The sequence below is a fragment of the Quercus lobata genome, chromosome 1 (assembly GCF_001633185.2).
Source record: "Quercus lobata isolate SW786 chromosome 1, ValleyOak3.0 Primary Assembly, whole genome shotgun sequence".
Taxonomy (NCBI): Eukaryota; Viridiplantae; Streptophyta; class Magnoliopsida; order Fagales; family Fagaceae; genus Quercus; species Quercus lobata.
Window position 1 is genome coordinate 7,421,369 of NC_044904.1, and position 17,879 is coordinate 7,439,247.

Consider the following 17,879-nt stretch of genomic DNA (forward strand, 5'->3'; position numbering starts at 1 on the left):
GAGCATCTTTTTTATTTTTTTGAGATAAAGATTGAATCTTTATTACTATATGGCATATTTGATTGTCTGGTCTATCCACATCAATGGTCCCTATTCTGTCTAGTGACTCTAGTCTATTTCCCATTTGATTGCTAACATTCAAGACTTAGTTATGTCTTTTGTTTCTTGCAATTTTAGTTGGATTAGTAGATGCCGTAACTCTATTGCTCATTCAGCAGCTAAATTTTCCTTTGCTTCCAATGACTCTTTCTTTTTAACTTTGGCTAATCTTCCACCTTGTCTCATTGATGTTTGTAAGGAAAATGCCCCCCTTTGTTTCCCATTTTTTAAAGTAAATGAATTGCAGCTTATCAAAAAAAATATGGCATATGGCATATTAGAGGACACATTTGATGTTTGTTGCTCACTTATTGTTCAAAATAATGTAATGTAGCTTTATTTTCAGTTTTAAATTTTAGTGAAACCCATATTTTGTTCTTTAAAAAAAAAAAAAACCAAATAAAATACCATGTTTGTTCTATTGGATTTTTTTTACATCATCTCTGTTTTTAAAACAAATGATAGGTGAAAGTTATAATAAATTCATGGTCAATTTTTATAGGGATAATGACGGATGTTTTGATGGGAATATATGTTCCTTCTAATGTGCCCATGGAATCGACCCCATTTAAAGGGATGGAGTTTGAAGCAAATGAGATTGCATATGCTTTTTATAATGAATATGGCATAAAGGCTGGTTTTAGTATTAGAAAAGAGTATGTAAATAAATGTAAAAAGATCAGAGTGGTTACTTTAAGGAGATTTGTGTGTGCGAAGGAGGGAGTTCAAGGCAAAGACAAGAGATATCAAAACATAAAGAAGCCACGAGCAAAAACAAGATGTGTGTGAAGCACGTTTGGTTATTGTACTTAATCGAGGTAGTAAAAAATATGCAGTGAATGAATTTATTGCTAAGCATAACCACTATCTCCACCTCCCATCAACTGTACACATGATGCCATCACAACGAAAAGTGACTGCAATTCATGCTATTGAAATTGATTTGGCACATGAATCGGGATTAAGATTAAAGCAATCTTATGAGCTTCTTAGTAAACATAAAGAAGCCACGAGCAAAAACAAGATGTGTGTGAAGCACGTTTGGTTATTGTACTTAATCGAGGTAGTAAAAAATATGCAGTGAATGAATTTATTGCTAAGCATAACCACTATCTCCACCTCCCATCAACTGTACACATGATGCCATCACAACGAAAAGTGACTGCAATTCATGCTATTGAAATTGATTTGGCACATGAATCGGGATTAAGATTAAAGCAATCTTATGAGCTTCTTAGTAAGCAAGTCGGTGGATATGATAATTTTGGTTTTACCAAGCAAGATCATAAAAACTATTTCTGCACTAGACGACAGAGAGACATGGAGCATGGGGAAGCTGCTAGCTTGGGAAGATATTTCAATCATCAACTTAAGAAAAATCCTTCATATTATTTCGCTACTTAATTGGACTATGAAGAGTTGATTACTGATATCTTTTGGGCCGATGCAAGAATGATCATTGACTATAGCCACTTCGGTGATGTAATAACATTTGATACAACGTATAGTACAAATAGAGATGCAAGGCCACTTGGAGTATTTTTGGGTCTCAATCACCATAGGGAAACTGTTGTATTTGGAGGTGCATTTTTATATGATGACACAATTGAATCTTTTTTATGGTTATTTGAGACATTCTTAGAAGCAATATCTGAAAAGAAGTCAGCCACTATTTTCACATATCAAGATGCAGCAATGTTAGTTGCAATAAAAGTAATCATGCCTAAGACATATTATTAGTTTTACACAACTTTCAATGGTAAAGATATTTACATTTATATATTTTACTTTGATAGTAATAATAATTTAAATGCATGATTTGATAATTTTAATGCTAAGCTTGTGATATGTGAAATGTGTAATTGGTTTTTTTTGGTAGTTGGCTTCTACAAGTTCTGCATCACATTAGGGAGACTCATCAGCAAGTGTTGCATTAGCATCACATCTAGAGAGTATATCCAATGTTGTAGGCTCCAACGACAAAATTGATGGTGCAGGAGATCTCTTGACTCAAGGAAGTATTGCAAGTGGAGGTCCCTTGACTCAAGGAAGTGTTGCAAGTGGATGGAATGAGATGGTTCATGAAGTCGAGCCATTTTTCTAGATTAGGATCATGTTTTATAATTTATGACACATGTTGTGATTAAGTGCTATTATTTTGTAATTTTCCTAGTTTTGAACTAAAGTTTTGATGGTCCAAAAAATTAGTCACATTTGGCCACATTCAAATGTTCGGATTTTTTTATTAATTATTTGGAGGGAATACTTTCAAAAGGAACACTTCTTTTTGTTACAAAAGAGCACATCTTTGTTTATATCCAGTCAAAACAGAGGTACAAGTTGTGATTCCAGGATTTAATATAATTGAAGATCAGTTTGGATACTATTAGCTTCTTGATTTTCAGCTACCAAAACTTCAACTCTCTCTCTCAGAGTTTCAATCACTAGATCATAACTTTATATGGTTTGATGAATTTTGGAGCATAGAGATCTATTAAGTTGTCTCTCTCAGCGTTCACTTCACATGTAGTTGCATAGTGTAAATTCATGATTTATTCTAAAGTGTTCTTCTGATAAGTTTGTGTATAAATTTATGTTTCATTTGGTTTGGTTTTTGTTGTTGTGTATATTTTTCTCTTGTTAAGCTTCCCTTGTTAGGATATTTTGGAGTCGACATTAATGAATTGCTATATGCTACATGAACCTCTTTATACCGGTTCAAGGTTGAGCATGTGCTGTGTTATGATTAGAGCTTTGGCTTTTCAAGTAGACTCTTAGGAATGGGTTGGGAATTTATAGGCCTTGTGCTTGGCTTGATTAGACAGCTTCTCTTTAGAGATCTGACATTTCATAACTTGATCAAGAAATAGCACATTCGTGTGAACTCTGTGTACTTGCATTGCAAATTGGTAAAGGAGCTAGACTTTCTTTTACATTGCTCAGCTAATCTATGTACTTGGGTTGTACCTCTATGAGTTACTTGGAATTACAACTAAAATTCAATCCAACAGAGTAGACAATAAGAGAATTTAATATAAAAAATGAACAAATTTTATTAAAATATACACTTTGATCACATAACAAGAATTCCATTGAAATAAACAGTTTGATTATATGATTATAATAACATGAAACTTCTACAATTGGTGTGCTTATTGCTTGACTATACATTCCACCTCTTGCTTCTTGATTATACATTCCATCCAAAGTCTACAATTTTCAATCTTAGCTTGATCACTTCGACTTGCCTCATGTTAAACAACTTGCCCCATCTCTTGGTATGAATGTATGATGCTTCTTTGTTATTTAAGTTCTTTTGGTATCAAAGCTTTGGGATGTATCATAGCTTTAGAATCCTAGGTTTCACTGCGTGTGAAATGCAGTTGCCTAGAGTACCTGGCACTCCAAAGGCCCTTCCAAATTACTGATGATTAGAATCAATGAAACCTACAAGCAATATTAACAAATCTCAATCTTTCAGAATTATAGAGAAACCAATAATAGAACATGTCCAAAAAATTATGCAAACTTTCCAAGTGGATAACCAAAAGGCCAATACAAGAACCAATCTACAAACAAAGAGGCACAAAAACCAGCCAAAAAAATCAATTATTTTTCCTATAAGAGCTTCAAATACCAACCACAAAAGGGTTCTCAAGAATCTCAACAACTCAGATTTTTGAAAATCAATAATTCATCTGCCTCACCCTAAAAAGCTAGTGTATATCAACAACCAGTAAACATAAATCTAGCCATAGGCTGAATGTTTTCTTTAACAGTTCATCATCAAAATACAATTATATGCATTTCATTCCTACAAAGGAAAATTTACACACACCCAATTTTGCAATCAGTAGCATGACAAGGGAACAAATAAACATTCACAATACATTCCTTAAAACCTTTCATAATAGAGTGAACAATTAAAAACACAATACATTCCCTAAAACCTTTCATAATAGAGTGAACAATTAAAAATTAATTGAGTAAACTATTATGATTAAGTAAAATGGTAAGCTTGTATTTTGATCATTAATTCTATTTCCTCCCACACCCTTCCAGTATTAGCTTTGCTTGTTGTTTTCGTTTTTCAAATTTTTCAACCTAGTGTCAAGAAACATGGGTGTGGTATCAAAACAACCCAAAAATCTCATACCTTTTGGAACGAATTCAAATCAAAACAAACCATAAACCCTGCAAAGCTTAAACACCCACCAATTGTTTTGTTTTCACATAATCCCAAAACTCAAAACCCAAAAAAAAAAAAAACACTTAGAGAATAGAAACCAAACTCAATATGAGGAAATCAACAAAAAAAAAATAGCAGTATACTAATTTATTTTCCTTTGTTTACAAAGCAACCAAATAGAGCTTATCAAGAAAAAATAAGATTGAGAAAATTTCTGAGCAATGGGTTTGATGATGTTAAGCGGGTGTGAGATGTGGTCGAAGAAACAACAGTAGCTTGGCACACATTGGTGATTGTGGCAACGACAAAGGCAAGGTTCACTACAAGAAATACAGGTTTAGGCTGCGTTTTTTTAGCGACGTTTTTAAATCCGCCGCTATAAGTATATGGTGACATTTCTGACTAGCGTTGCTAAAGCATGTGCCTTCTAAGACATTTTGTAAAAAAGGTCGTTGTAACCCAGAGACATAGCTGCATTTATTAAAACGTCGCAAAAAGTACTGTTTCACCAGCATTTATTTGGCTTATAGCGACATTTTCTTAAAACGTCGCTATAGTTATTAACAAAACTCTATACCTTTACTGTAGAACTCTAATCTATAGTGACGTTTTGAAAACGTCACTATATGTTCACTCAAAACGTCGCTATAGTATCCCTCCATAATTTTTGGTCTTCTCGCATTAACTTTCCCTAGTTTTTCATTTCCCACTTTTTTTTTTTCCTACACTCTTTTTTTTCCTTTTCTTTCTTTTCTTTGACCATTCATGTACCCACTTTTTTTTTCTTTTCTTTTCTCCTTCTCCCTCATAACTTCTCTTCTCACTCTCCACCCTAGTCCAGCCGCCGATCAAATCACTCTTTCCCTAGATCGCCCACGACGCTAGATCGTCGACTTGCTCTAGCCACCACCCACCTTCACGTTCAAAGCCACTGCGGCCGTCGTCAACCTCCACCACCACCCATCGCCACTTTGCTCCTCACATTTGATGCTTCATTTACTCTTCCATTCTTGTCACACTTCCTAAGCTTGCCTTCCTTCAGGTTCAGGTACTTTCTCTTTTTTTTTTTTTAGTTAAGGTGTTGGGATTTTTGCTGAGGTTGTGGTTTGTTCTTGGTAGATTTTTGGAGTTTGGCTATGGATTTGTGTGGATAGAAGTTGATTCAGGCATGGCTATGGTGTCATGGGTCTTGGCTTGGTGGGTTTGGCCTTTGTGCTTTGAAACCTAGGCAAGGCATTTGAGTTTGATTTTGAATGGGGTTCTGTATTTTTTGGAAGAGATGGGTTTGGTGGGATTTTGTTTTGGCCTATCTGACTTGAGAGTAAATAAAACACTCTCAAAGGATATTCTTATATATACTCTCTACTATCTACAAAATTTCCCAATTGCAAACCTTTTGTAAAGCTTAGATGGACTCAAAATCAACCACAAACTTTGCATCCCCATTGAAACATATAGCTTTATTTTCTCATGTGTCTAAAATAAACATGAATGCTTCGCTAGTTTAGCACCAGAGTGGGGATAATAGGCCAAGTCCCAACATGTGTAGTTGTGCACTAAGGAAGCAGAGCAACATGGGGGGTTTTAGAAAGAAAATGTGTAATTATTTGAACACCACTAAGTATAGGATAGGTGGTCTTTAATGGGGATGGTTTTGTTCTTATTGCTTGCCATTCTATTTGACTCAACAACCCATTGTAGCAGTAATGATGATTCAAAGTCTTTCTAAAATAGCCTAATCTAAAAGGCAAGTAAACTTAATTCTTTTTTTGTCCACCAGTGAGAACCTTCAAGCAAGATGCCCAGATTTTCTCTTATCATATTGATTAGATTGTAGTGATGATAGCGCACTTGGAATGGGCATTTGAAATTATGCAACCACAAAAATTGGGATTGGATAATTTCTATGGTGCTAATATTTTTAAACTGATAGCACCTCAAATAAGTGTGTTTGGATTAACCTAGAAATGGATGTATATGTCATTATCTAGCCAAAAAAAAAAAAAAATTTGTATGTGAGTATGTCATTGTCATCATATAAGTATTAGAAGGAAAAATTTGCTTGTATGCGCTTGGTTGAAAAACATTGGTTTCAATTTGCCTTGCAGTCTTTCCCAACAGATAAAATCAAGATGGTGTAAGGATTATTTGACAAAGAAAAGAAGGGCTATCCAAGTAAATAGATATATATATATATATATATGTGTGTGTGTGTGTGTGTGTGTGTGTGTGTGTGTGTGTGTGTAGTACAAGCATTTAATTTGTAATGTCAATTCTTTTTTTTGTCTTTTGTCTTTTTTTACTTTTTTTCACAACATTAAGAGGTAGAATGATCACTCTTTTAATGGATGCTTGCTTCCTTGGTTGGAGGCAATTAAGAATAGGACATTGCCCACAATTGCGAAATGCTGGAGGAACCACAAGTCATCTTTGAAGAAGAAGTATTTCCTAGGAAGAGGAAATAGAGCACAAGTACCACCAGATGTAATTCTTGAAGATTATGAAGACCTTGTTCAGCATTGGAATTTACCAAAAACGAGGGTATTATTCCATATTGATATGCTTTAATTGTTCTACATCATCATCAAAACAAGAGCATTCAAATGGATATCCTTATTTTACATTGAATATCTACCATGAAAAATATATTCAAATAATACTTTGTTTTAATATGTAATTTTTTTGAACGTAGGATCTTGCTTTGGTAAACAAGAATAGTCGTTCCAAGCAAAAAAATGTACATACTGGTGGTTCAAAAAACTTTGCTTCGTATGCAGAAGAAATGGTAATGACTCAATAATTATCTTGTAAATGACTTATTAGATTGTTCTTAAGTTTGTATGAGACCATTATTCCTAATTAAATAAATGTAATGAACATAATTTAGGTAACAAACGCTTGGGCATCCTGTAGAGCGTGCAGAGGTATATGTAAAACTCCATCTTCGTAAAGTTGGTACTCCTGTTAACACTGAAGCAGAAAGCAACATTGTAAGTAATATCATGATTTGCTAAGTGTAATATTGAATCTATTAACATTGTCAATTTCTAATGTGTTATTGTGTTCAAATTTTGAATATTAGGAAAAAATCAACGAACTGTTGAGTGAGTCCTCAAATCGTGTGCAGTCATCCGACCTTACTGGAAGTATTGCATGGGCACCAGATGATGTATATGCTCAAGTGTTTGGTAATGAGCACAATAGTCGTGTTCGAGGTGTGGGATTTGGCCCAACCCCAAGTATGCATCCTGCCAAGAGCACTCCTGCAATTGCTCATGTAAGAAGCCAAGAAAGGGATGCTAAAGTGACTCAATTGGAGAATCAAGTTACTTCTTTGACGGAGAAAGTGAATCGTTATGAAAACTTGGAGGAGCGAATGACTCAATTGATGCAACTAGTGCAAAATCAGCAAAATCATTCTTCAGAAGCTAGTCAGGTATTAAATTTTAATGTTTTAAGAATGTATTTGGTTTTTAAAATTTTTAAGTATAGCAACTATTATTTTGTTAATCGAAATGATTTCTTTATGAACTTATTAGATACTTTAATTTGTATTCAGGGTGGTTTTGGTTTAGATCATCAATCTCCAACTCCTTACAGATCACAGGCTTCATCCCATCAAGAAGCTAGCATATAGCGGTACATGCAGTGTTTTAAGGACTCCATGGGCTATTACATAGTTGTTTTGAACAACCACAATTATTTTGGAACTATTGTACTTTGTTTATAATATTGCCATAGTTTGGGTGGTTGTATTTTTTTGGTATAAGTAGACAAGTGTTCTGCTACAACCACATTTATTTTGGAAGTATTGTACTTTGTTTAATATTGTCATAGTTTAGGTGGTTGTCTTTTTTTTGTAGATAGACAAGTATTTTGTTCTATTCAAGATGATACATGTATTGGTATTAAACATATAAATATATATATATATATATTGAATCTATGGTTAATGTGTTATTGTGGAATATTGATGATCAATAGGTATATTTGATCAACTACAAACTTGTGTTAGTTATTGTTGACTTGTGTTAGTTATTGTTGAATTTTAAGCAGGTTTATATTGCATTAAAAAAAAAAGAGCAGGTTTTTGCGACGTTTTTAAAACGTCGCTAACAAGTAAGAGAAAATCCTTTTTATCAACGTTTTAAAAATGTCACTATAAACAAGAGGATAAATGCTTTCGCGACGTTTTTGAAACATCGCTATAGGTGTGATTATTTGCGGCTTTTTCAAAACGTTGCTAAATGTATTTTCCTACATTACATACAAAAATGTTATATTATTTATTGACGTTTTATAAAACGTCACTAAAAGTTTTTGAGTGCCACTAAGTAACATATGGCGACGTTTTTGAACGTCACAAAAAAAAAAAAACGTCGTTATAGACTATAGTGACGTTTTTTAGGTTTTTAGTGACGTTTTTAAAACGTCACCTAAACCCAGATTTCTTGTAGTGGTTAGGGAAGAGCAAAGCACGACGATGGAGAAGAGAGATTGAGAGAGAGCAAAGCACGGCGTTAGTGATTTTGATATATTCGAATCTCAGATAAGATGGGTTTGTCGAGTTAACCCTTTTGTTTAACCACAGTTGAGCTTCCAGAGTTAAGTGCTTTAAATTTTAATTGACGTGACAGTTTTTACACCCTTAATTTATTTTAGATGCATCCTGTCCCTTAACCGGACACTCCATTTCTCTTTGAAATGGAGAGGTTCCGAATCCGGCTACATTGTCGTGCCAATTGTTAAAATGACTAGTACTTAAAAAAAAAAAAAAAAAAAAAAAAAAAAAAAAAACCCACACAAACTCTTAATCAAAAGCCCAATCAGCCCCCAACAGGCTCACACCAACCGTAGACTTAAACATGGTAAAAAGGGTTAGAATTTTATGATCCAATCCGATTCAACTCAAATTTTTTTACCTAAAGCAAAACGAATTGACCAATGACCCAACCCCCCCCCCCTTTTTTTTGCTAAAAAATGTATAGACTACACTCATGAGTGCTAGGTGCATAAAGCACAAAGCATGCCAAGTTGGCAACCTATTGCATTATCGGTAGTCAATAACAATAAATAGTAACATGAGTCACATGACAACAGATTTATTTTATAAAAATAAAATAAAAAAGTAAAAATGAAAGGAAAACAAGTAAACAAAGCAAATAGAAAAACATTAAAATCAAACTAACAATGAGAGTTCAAGACATTTGATTTGACTATACACTGTCAGAAACACTACTAAGTTACTAACACTACTTGTCTACTTACACAAAGTGACAAGATCCATATAGCTCAACTTGTTAACACCTCTGTATGTTTCCAACGAAGACATTTAAAATTCAAATCCCCCACATCCCTAACTATTGAATTATCAACAAAAAAAATACAATGATCTTTGTTTTGTTATGATGAAAACGCGAATCAAGTCACTAGCAAAAATGCTAACACTCTAAGGGTCCGTTTGAAATCTGCTTATTTTGCTGAAACTGAAATTTTTTTGCTGAAAGTACTGTAAATAAAGGTAAAAGTTAATTGAAATAGTACAGTGAAACCTATGAATAGTATCAAAAAGTGCAATGGGACCCATGAATAATAGCAAAAATAAGCTGAATAGTAAAATAAGTTGGCAAAAATAATCTTTGCCAAACAGACACTAAGCCTGATCTCTTTTGTAGCCAAGCAATGGAAGAGGATGATCACAAAAGCGACATTTGTGGGTCCTGCTTTTACAAGAAAACCCTCAAAGTATGAGCGCTTTATTTGTCCTTCAGGGTTGCGGTTCACCAAAGCTCATGTGACACACCCTGAACTCAAATGCACTTTCAATCTTGAGATTATCGGAGTAAAGAAAAATCCTAATGGTCAGATGTATACTTCTCTTGGTGTGATGACAAGGGGAACCATCATTGAGGGACTGTTTTCCTGCAAATGTTAATTGTCTTTAGTCCATTGAAAAGCAGTCAACATGGCAGGCTTACATGGCTTGTTTCCCCTGTTACTGTGAATTTCAGGTGAATGTCAGTGAGTTGGGTCTAGTTACACCTGCTGGGAAAGTTGTATGGGGTAAGATTGTCCTCTAGATTTTATAACTTGGCAGTGTTATCCATCTTTTTTTTTTCAACTCCCATCAGTACATGTCTCATTAGATATCTCATTAGTTTTGTGATTTACGCAGGAAAATATGCTCAGGTGCCGAATAACCCTGAGAATGATGGTTGTTTAAATGCTGTTCTGCTTGTCTAAGAGGGTTACTGACAACGGTAGGAATTTGGTTGTGAACACTGATGATGTTTGAAGCAGGGATCTAAGCCCAAAACAGGAGTCAGGAGTCTTTGAGTGTCTTGTGTGTAACCAATTTTGTCATAGAGTACCTTTGTTTTGATCGCTTGTTTTTTGGTAGTTGTGTTAGCATCGTTGGTAAAAAAGAAGAAGTAAAAAACAATTGTATCAATGGATATATTATCTGATCTTGTCAAGCTTATGTTTCATAATCAATTAATAACAGTTGTTTTTAAGTATTCAACAACTTATTTAATTGTTTGCTGAATTTTTTTTGCTAAAAGTTGCTAAAATATATTTTTATCTTGAAATTTTTTGAGAAAATGAGAAAAGGTGGAAAAAACTGAAGTTTTAAAAAGTTGTACCTAAAAGGCTAAAAGTTAAAAGCATAGATTATAACCTAATGCTAAACTCACCCTTAATTAGTCTCTGACTTTGGTTGCTTTTTCAAACCAGTCAACAGTCACTCCTTGCTTGCTAAGTTGATAACTTGATACGATAATAAATGGGCATCTATACAAGATGTGAGATGTGGACACAATTGTACGACACACCATACGGCTTTTTTTCCGAGCCAATTGTTAAAATGACTTGTCGTGGTTTTTATTTTTTTTATTTAGCAAATTACTGCTACTTTTTTTTATTAATTATATGGCAAAAATAGTAGTACTGTTTTAAATTAATTTGGCAAAATGATCTCCCTTCTTCTTTTTTTTGTGTAAATTCTTTGAAATCATGTTTATGGATGATGAGTGGTTAAAATGTAAAATATTTATAAGATGTGAGTGATTGAAATAAGAACATTAAGATAGATATGTGGAAAATTATAAATGTACAAAAATATAAGATTTGAAAGGGGAAAATTTGCTTAATGATAGAGATGACTAGACGTGGCAAACTGGCAGGTCAAGTCGAGTCGAGTATGTCTGGTTGCAGGTCAAAATGGGTTCTGGTCAAAATCGGGTCATTTTAAGTGGGTTAGAAATAGGTCGGTCAATAAAGTTACGGATCAGGTCGAGTTGACCTGTATTTCACATGAAATTAAATTTTTTTTTTTTTTAAAAGAAAGAAAGAAAGAAAGAAAGAAGAAGAAGAAGAAGAAGAAGAAATGTATTTGTCATTTGGAAAGTCATGCAACAAATTACTTAATATAAAATGCATTATTTTGAATTCACCACTCATATCAATAATGAGCTTCACTAAGCAAATTAATATATGTTCAATATTTTTAATATTATACAAATCCCAACATTACTAACCAAAACAAAATAGCATAAAGGATAAGTAAAACAAATACACAAGTTTCATTTCTACATAATATCAACACCCCAAAACGTAAAACAAAATTACAAATGCTTTATTGGATAATTAATTGGAAAAAAATAAAAATAAATAAGAAATTTACAATCTTGACAACTAGTTTTATAATCTATTATCATTTGTGGTTGAGATTTTATTCAATTTGAGAATATACATTAAAGTTTGATTATTTACTTATTTATAAATAGTCTATTTTTTTAATATCATGTCATTGTTAAGTAATACACATTCTAAGAAATATCATAATTTATTTTGAAAAGCCATTTATTTTGGACAATAATTGTTAAAAAATAGGTCTAAGCATCCATAATTTATGCTAATTTCATTGATATACTTTGACTTCACTCTTTTCACATTTACAAATGTTTCTCATGCATGTCTATAATTTTAAATATATGTTTTTAACTCTATTGTATCCAGATTATCTTGACATGTACTTTATTACTTGATATTTAAATATCTTTACTCATTACCGAATGCCTCAACCAGCCATTTCTCAATTCATTTGTATGCAGTTATGTATAAGTCTCAAATTTTTCCTTAAAGTCATTGTATCTAAATGATGTTTTATATATATATATATATATATATATTTGAATGGCATTATCCAAAAAAATTTTAAATATTTGATTTAAAAAAAAATAATAATAATAATGTCCATTGTATATTACCAATTGAATTTGACTTGTGCATTGTAAAACACATAACAAACAATTAAACTAATATTGTCTTAAATTTTATTTTTAATGTTAAATATTTGATGTTTCTTTTATAAAAATAAAAAAAATAAAAAATAATTACTATTATATATTACCAATTGATTTTGACTTGTGCGTTGTAAAACTCATAACAAACAATTAAACTAATATTGTCTTTTTTTTTTCTTTTTTTTTCACCAAAAAAAAAAAGTTTAAAAAAATGAGTCAGGTCATGGGTCAACCCATTTTTTGTTTTGAGTCAAACAATTCAAGTTCGGGTTGGGTCGTATGAATTTGGATATAATATAATAGAGTAAAATCCCATACATACAGTTGATCCTAACTAATTTATTGAGGATCAACAAAACGAAACAATTGGGACTAAGACTTTGTTGTTGTAACGACTTTACGATGATTTTACATATTTTATAATGTGAGTTGATATTTTTCCATGTTGAAATTGTTTTATGAATAGACAATTTTGATTCATATTGAACTTATCTTTTTAAGAGTTAAGAGTCTTAAAATTTAACTAGCACATTTTGGTATTTATAATGTAAATGTCTATGATTTAGATTTCATGATTCTAAAAAAAAAAAAGATTTAGATTTCATATCCCTACTGTAATTATCTAATTATCAAAAAAAAAAAAAAATGGTCTCTTAAATAGACCATCTCAACTTTAACATTTAAATCGTCGATCAAGATGTCGGGCCTTAGTGCGATGATGAATAACTTCCACAAAAAACAACAGGTCTCGGATCGATTCCGAGAATATTGCCAATAAATTTAGAATAACATTGTTTATTATGGCATATTTCAGACCTCTTAAAAGTGAGAGTTTTGTATAGTGGTACAACATTTTATTTAAATCATTTATTAAATTACATTTCCACTTGATTCTTGGCACATGTGCTTGATGTCTAATGAGTTAGGAATATCCTACCCCCGAATTTGCAATTTTCTTATCTTTTACTACACACCAATGACACCATACATAGCCCATTTCATCCACCCACAAGTCTTCACATTTCGAACTTTCTTTTCCAGAGTCCAATCAACAAGCATCCACCAATCTTTTATGTGTTTTTATTTTCCTTTGTTTTTTATTAAACAACTAAACGATAACTTATCATAATAATTCTAAATAACATAATTTATTTTGTATCTTACAATATTGGTTTATTGGCTAAGACAAAGTACCGTATAATACGATGACAACTTATTTGTACGAAGAGTTTTATATATGCCATTTTGAACATCTAAAAACTTTTTTTTTTTGGAATTAATTAGTTACCAAATGGGGATACTAACTTCAAATTACTTTATTACCAAAATTTTCCAAATGCTATTTGTTTAAACTTAATTCTTACCAAAAACTACAATTAAAACTCTACTCATAGTAGTTTCTCAAAAAAAAAAAAAAAAAAAAAAAAAACTCTACTTATAGTAAATTGGCAATACCAAATGAGCCACTAATAAATGATTTATCTTACAAGAATATGGGTTTGTCTACTTCAATTTTTTCGTTGAATAATGTGTTGTGTAGTTCATTTGACTCATATTTTTAATTAGATAAACCTATATAATTTTTGGTGTTGAATTTAATAATCATTTGAAATTATCATAAGAAATAGATACACCAACTTAAAAGGGCTAATATGTCTATCAATATTCAATACAATAAAAGAAGAGTAGAGAAAAGTCTCCTCTAGAGTCTATTCTATTATTCTATATGGTTTCTATTTCAAAAAAAAAAAAGGCTTCTACATATAGATTAGACATCAAAAGCTTGTCAAAGTGAACAAGGAATATGCAGCCATCTTAGCCAAAAAAAAAAAAGAAGAAGAGTAAAATAAACCTAAAGTACGAAAAAGTCCAAAGAAAAAGTGAACATAAATAAATAAAAATGACAAAGTTTAGCTACAAAATTGGTTGTAGCTTAAGGCTACAAACTCACTCAATAAAATAAATACTACAACATATTTTGAAAATCTAACCGTTGAATTGCATATTCTTTACGCCCTTAATACAGATGTTAAATTTTGTGTCAATTGGATATCATTTACTACATGATCTATAAGCTTATATTTTGTGCATAATTTTAAATTACAAAAACTTGCAATTTAAAAAATTTATTGATGACATAGTTATTGATCTTTAATTTTCTTGAAATTTTGCAAGCATGGAGGATATAAGAAGAAGATGTAATCCAATGGTGGATTTGTCAAAATTCACATCCAATAAAAAGATATAAAGTAAATTTGTAGCCTAAGACTACAACTAATTTTGTAGCTAAACTTTGTCCAAATAAAAATCATAAAAGGCAGAAAAAGTAGAGGGTAAAAATGGAAAAATGGTAAAAAAAGCAAAGTCGGAGAAAAAGGATCACACGCGTTTGTTTACGTGAAAGATGAGAGAGAACCAGATGCTTTCGTAATTGGGCCTTGGCCTTGGAATTGGGGCCCTTTTCTTTTCTTTTTTTTTACTTTTGCATATATATATATATATACAGCCCTCCATTACTTTCCCTATCGGAAATTCTACACACACACAGAGAAGAGTCACACAAATCATTTTCGTGACTCATAAAGTCACATATAAGCTCTCTCTCTCTCTCTAGCTCTCGTTCTTTTTCTCTTCGTTTTCCCAAAACAACAAAAATGGCCGATCAACTCACTGACGATCAGATCTCCGAGTTCAAGGAAGCTTTCAGCCTATTCGATAAGGACGGCGATGGTATCTTTTCTCAGATCCCTCTCTCTCTCTTTCTCTGTTTACTTTTTTTTCTTCCTGATTTCAGATCTAATTGCTCTGTTTTTCGTTTTAACATTTAATATCTTGTGGTTGATCTAGGGTTTGATAATTCTCGATTCGTGTTTTGATCTGCAGAGATTTCGTTGTTTTTGGTTAATTTTTCGTTGTTGATCTGTTGGGAATGAGACTATTTGTTTCGATGGTTTTTCTAGGTTATGGTGTGGTTTTGGCTTTTGATTTTTTGGAAAATTGAACTGTTTTGTTAGCTGTTATGGTGTTGTAGAATCTCGAACGTGATTTGTGTTTTTCTTTTTCTGTGTTTGTACATGAATTGCATATAAGGAAAATTATTAGGTTTTTTCTGCTTCATATTCTATCATTTTGTGTAACCGGTCTATCGAATTAGGATCTCTGTTATAACAGTCTTTCAATTCGATTTCAAAGGATTGCTACTTCAATTTTATCAGTTTAAAGTAGAAGTCGGTGGGCGTGTATGAGTTTAAACTGATGCCTCAAAAGTTTAGACGCAAAGACATGGCTATTTATGCATGACTTTGTGAATTTATTAAGCTAGAAATGTATCTTTATTCGGCTCTATGCTTGCACTCTTTAGATTAGGAAACATGGATCGTGGGAAATATAAACCATGTAGTATTAGTTTCTTCACAAAAATGGAAGATTGTATATTGAAGGAAGGTTGATACAGATTTCCTTTCAAGTGTTTGTCATACCAAATGTTCTATAGGACTTTCTAATACATAACTGCAGGTAATTTTGGAAAGGATCATTTACGTTAGCTAGCATTTTGTAGATATTTTGAAAGTGATTTTGAGGATTTATTAGGAATGGTTCAGGAGTTTGTACGCGATCTGTTAGTTCATTAGTCAGAAAATAACGGGAAAGATGTGTACATGCCTTTTCCTTTCAATTTATATTTAAGTGTTCAAAATGTTAATCTCAGATTGCTGATGGCTTGTTTAATTATGTCGTGCAAGTGGTTGCTTCTTCATGACTTATAAGCATTTACATTAAAATCTCAAATTGCTGATGGCTTGTTGATAATATATGGAGGCAATTGGAAAAGTAGCTGCCTTCTTTTTTAGATTATGTATTGGGAAGTGAAGCTTGGCTTAACTGGCTGACATAAACGGTATCTGCCTAGTCAAATTTAATGCTGATAATGTGATATATTTCTTAATTTTCTACTACAGGCTGTATCACTACCAAGGAGCTTGGGACTGTAATGCGGTCATTGGGGCAGAACCCAACAGAAGCTGAGCTGCAGGACATGATAAATGAAGTTGATGCTGATGGAAATGGTACCATTGATTTCCCAGAGTTCCTTAACCTGATGGCCCGCAAGATGAAGGACACCGATTCAGAGGAGGAGCTCAAGGAGGCCTTCCGGGTGTTCGACAAGGACCAGAATGGCTTCATTTCTGCAGCTGAGCTTCGTCATGTCATGACAAATCTTGGTGAGAAGCTGACTGATGATGAAGTTGATGAGATGATTCGCGAGGCTGATGTGGATGGTGATGGCCAGATCAACTACGAGGAGTTTGTCAAAGTCATGATGGCCAAGTGAGGACCAATCTTTCAAAACTAAAAACTGAAAAAGCATTAAAAAAAACATAAAAGGGAGCAGGGCAGATAAGTTTGACAAGATTTCTATTTCCCACTAGGACATCTTTTGGTATCATTAGCTTTGGATGGTTGGTTGGTTGTTTCTCCTTGTTTGCATTATTTGTGGCACTGTTCATTAGTATCTGCTTGTTTGTTCTGTCTCTTGTTTTAGTAGCTTGGGTGTAGTGTCATTTACTCTACTCTTGGTATTTTTCTTTCTACCTTTGATATTATGAACCTAGAACAATTGGATGAATCTGATGTTTTGCTTATGGGGTGACTAATTTTGTTAATATTTGAAGTTATCTTCCTTTCTTTGTATGTTCTGTTTTCTGGGGACATTGCATCAGTGTATTATTGTATGATCCTTTATTATTTATCCAAACTGATAATTTTGGTTGTCAATTCAAGTTTTCTTTGCCCAACCAGAGGAATTTTTATCAGGTTTTGTATCTGATATGTCTTGCTCTCTCTCTCTCTCTCTCTCACATAGTATTTCCTTACTTTGAAATCATCTCCTTAGGGAATGTCAGATCATGATCTGTATCTGCTTGATGAAGGTTAGTGCCAGTCAGTTATTATGCTGTTCTTTATGCATGTGTGCATGTGCCTAGCATGCCTTCATGTTTAAATCCTGTCCTTTTTGATCTAGATACATCATAGGTGTTCATAGAGGTTCCATGATGAGCTGATAAAGCTCAAACTCGAACTACCTCCTCCTTCAAAAGAAAGGGGTTGAAGGGAAAGGTAAGGTCTAAGTTCAAAGCTCACTTGGTGCATTTATAACCACAAAATAAAAATTAAAAGTAGAGGTTTCTATAATTCCTTTTGACTAATGGTGCTCAAGAGTTAAAGAGTCTTTGCTATGAAAGAGTAATTTATGCCGAATGGCATTATTGCATTAATTATTCTTT

At 32.7% G+C, this 17,879-nt stretch overlaps 2 protein-coding genes across 2 annotated transcripts; both read left to right on the forward strand.

Moving 5' to 3' along the window:
- Positions 1-606: 606 nt before the first annotated feature.
- Positions 607-10,531, forward strand: LOC115994472. Its single transcript, XM_031118645.1, has 5 exons — positions 607-736; positions 7,202-7,278; positions 7,371-7,724; positions 10,300-10,351; positions 10,464-10,531. Exons 1-5 carry the CDS (start codon positions 607-609, stop codon positions 10,529-10,531), a joined length of 681 nt encoding a protein of 226 aa, XP_030974505.1.
- A 4,577-nt stretch (positions 10,532-15,108) lies between these two features.
- Positions 15,109-17,286, forward strand: LOC115976710 (calmodulin-7-like). Its single transcript, XM_031098171.1, has 2 exons — positions 15,109-15,324; positions 16,554-17,286. Exons 1-2 carry the CDS (start codon positions 15,249-15,251, stop codon positions 16,925-16,927), a joined length of 450 nt encoding a protein of 149 aa, XP_030954031.1. The 5' UTR covers positions 15,109-15,248; the 3' UTR covers positions 16,928-17,286.
- Positions 17,287-17,879: the final 593 nt, after the last annotated feature.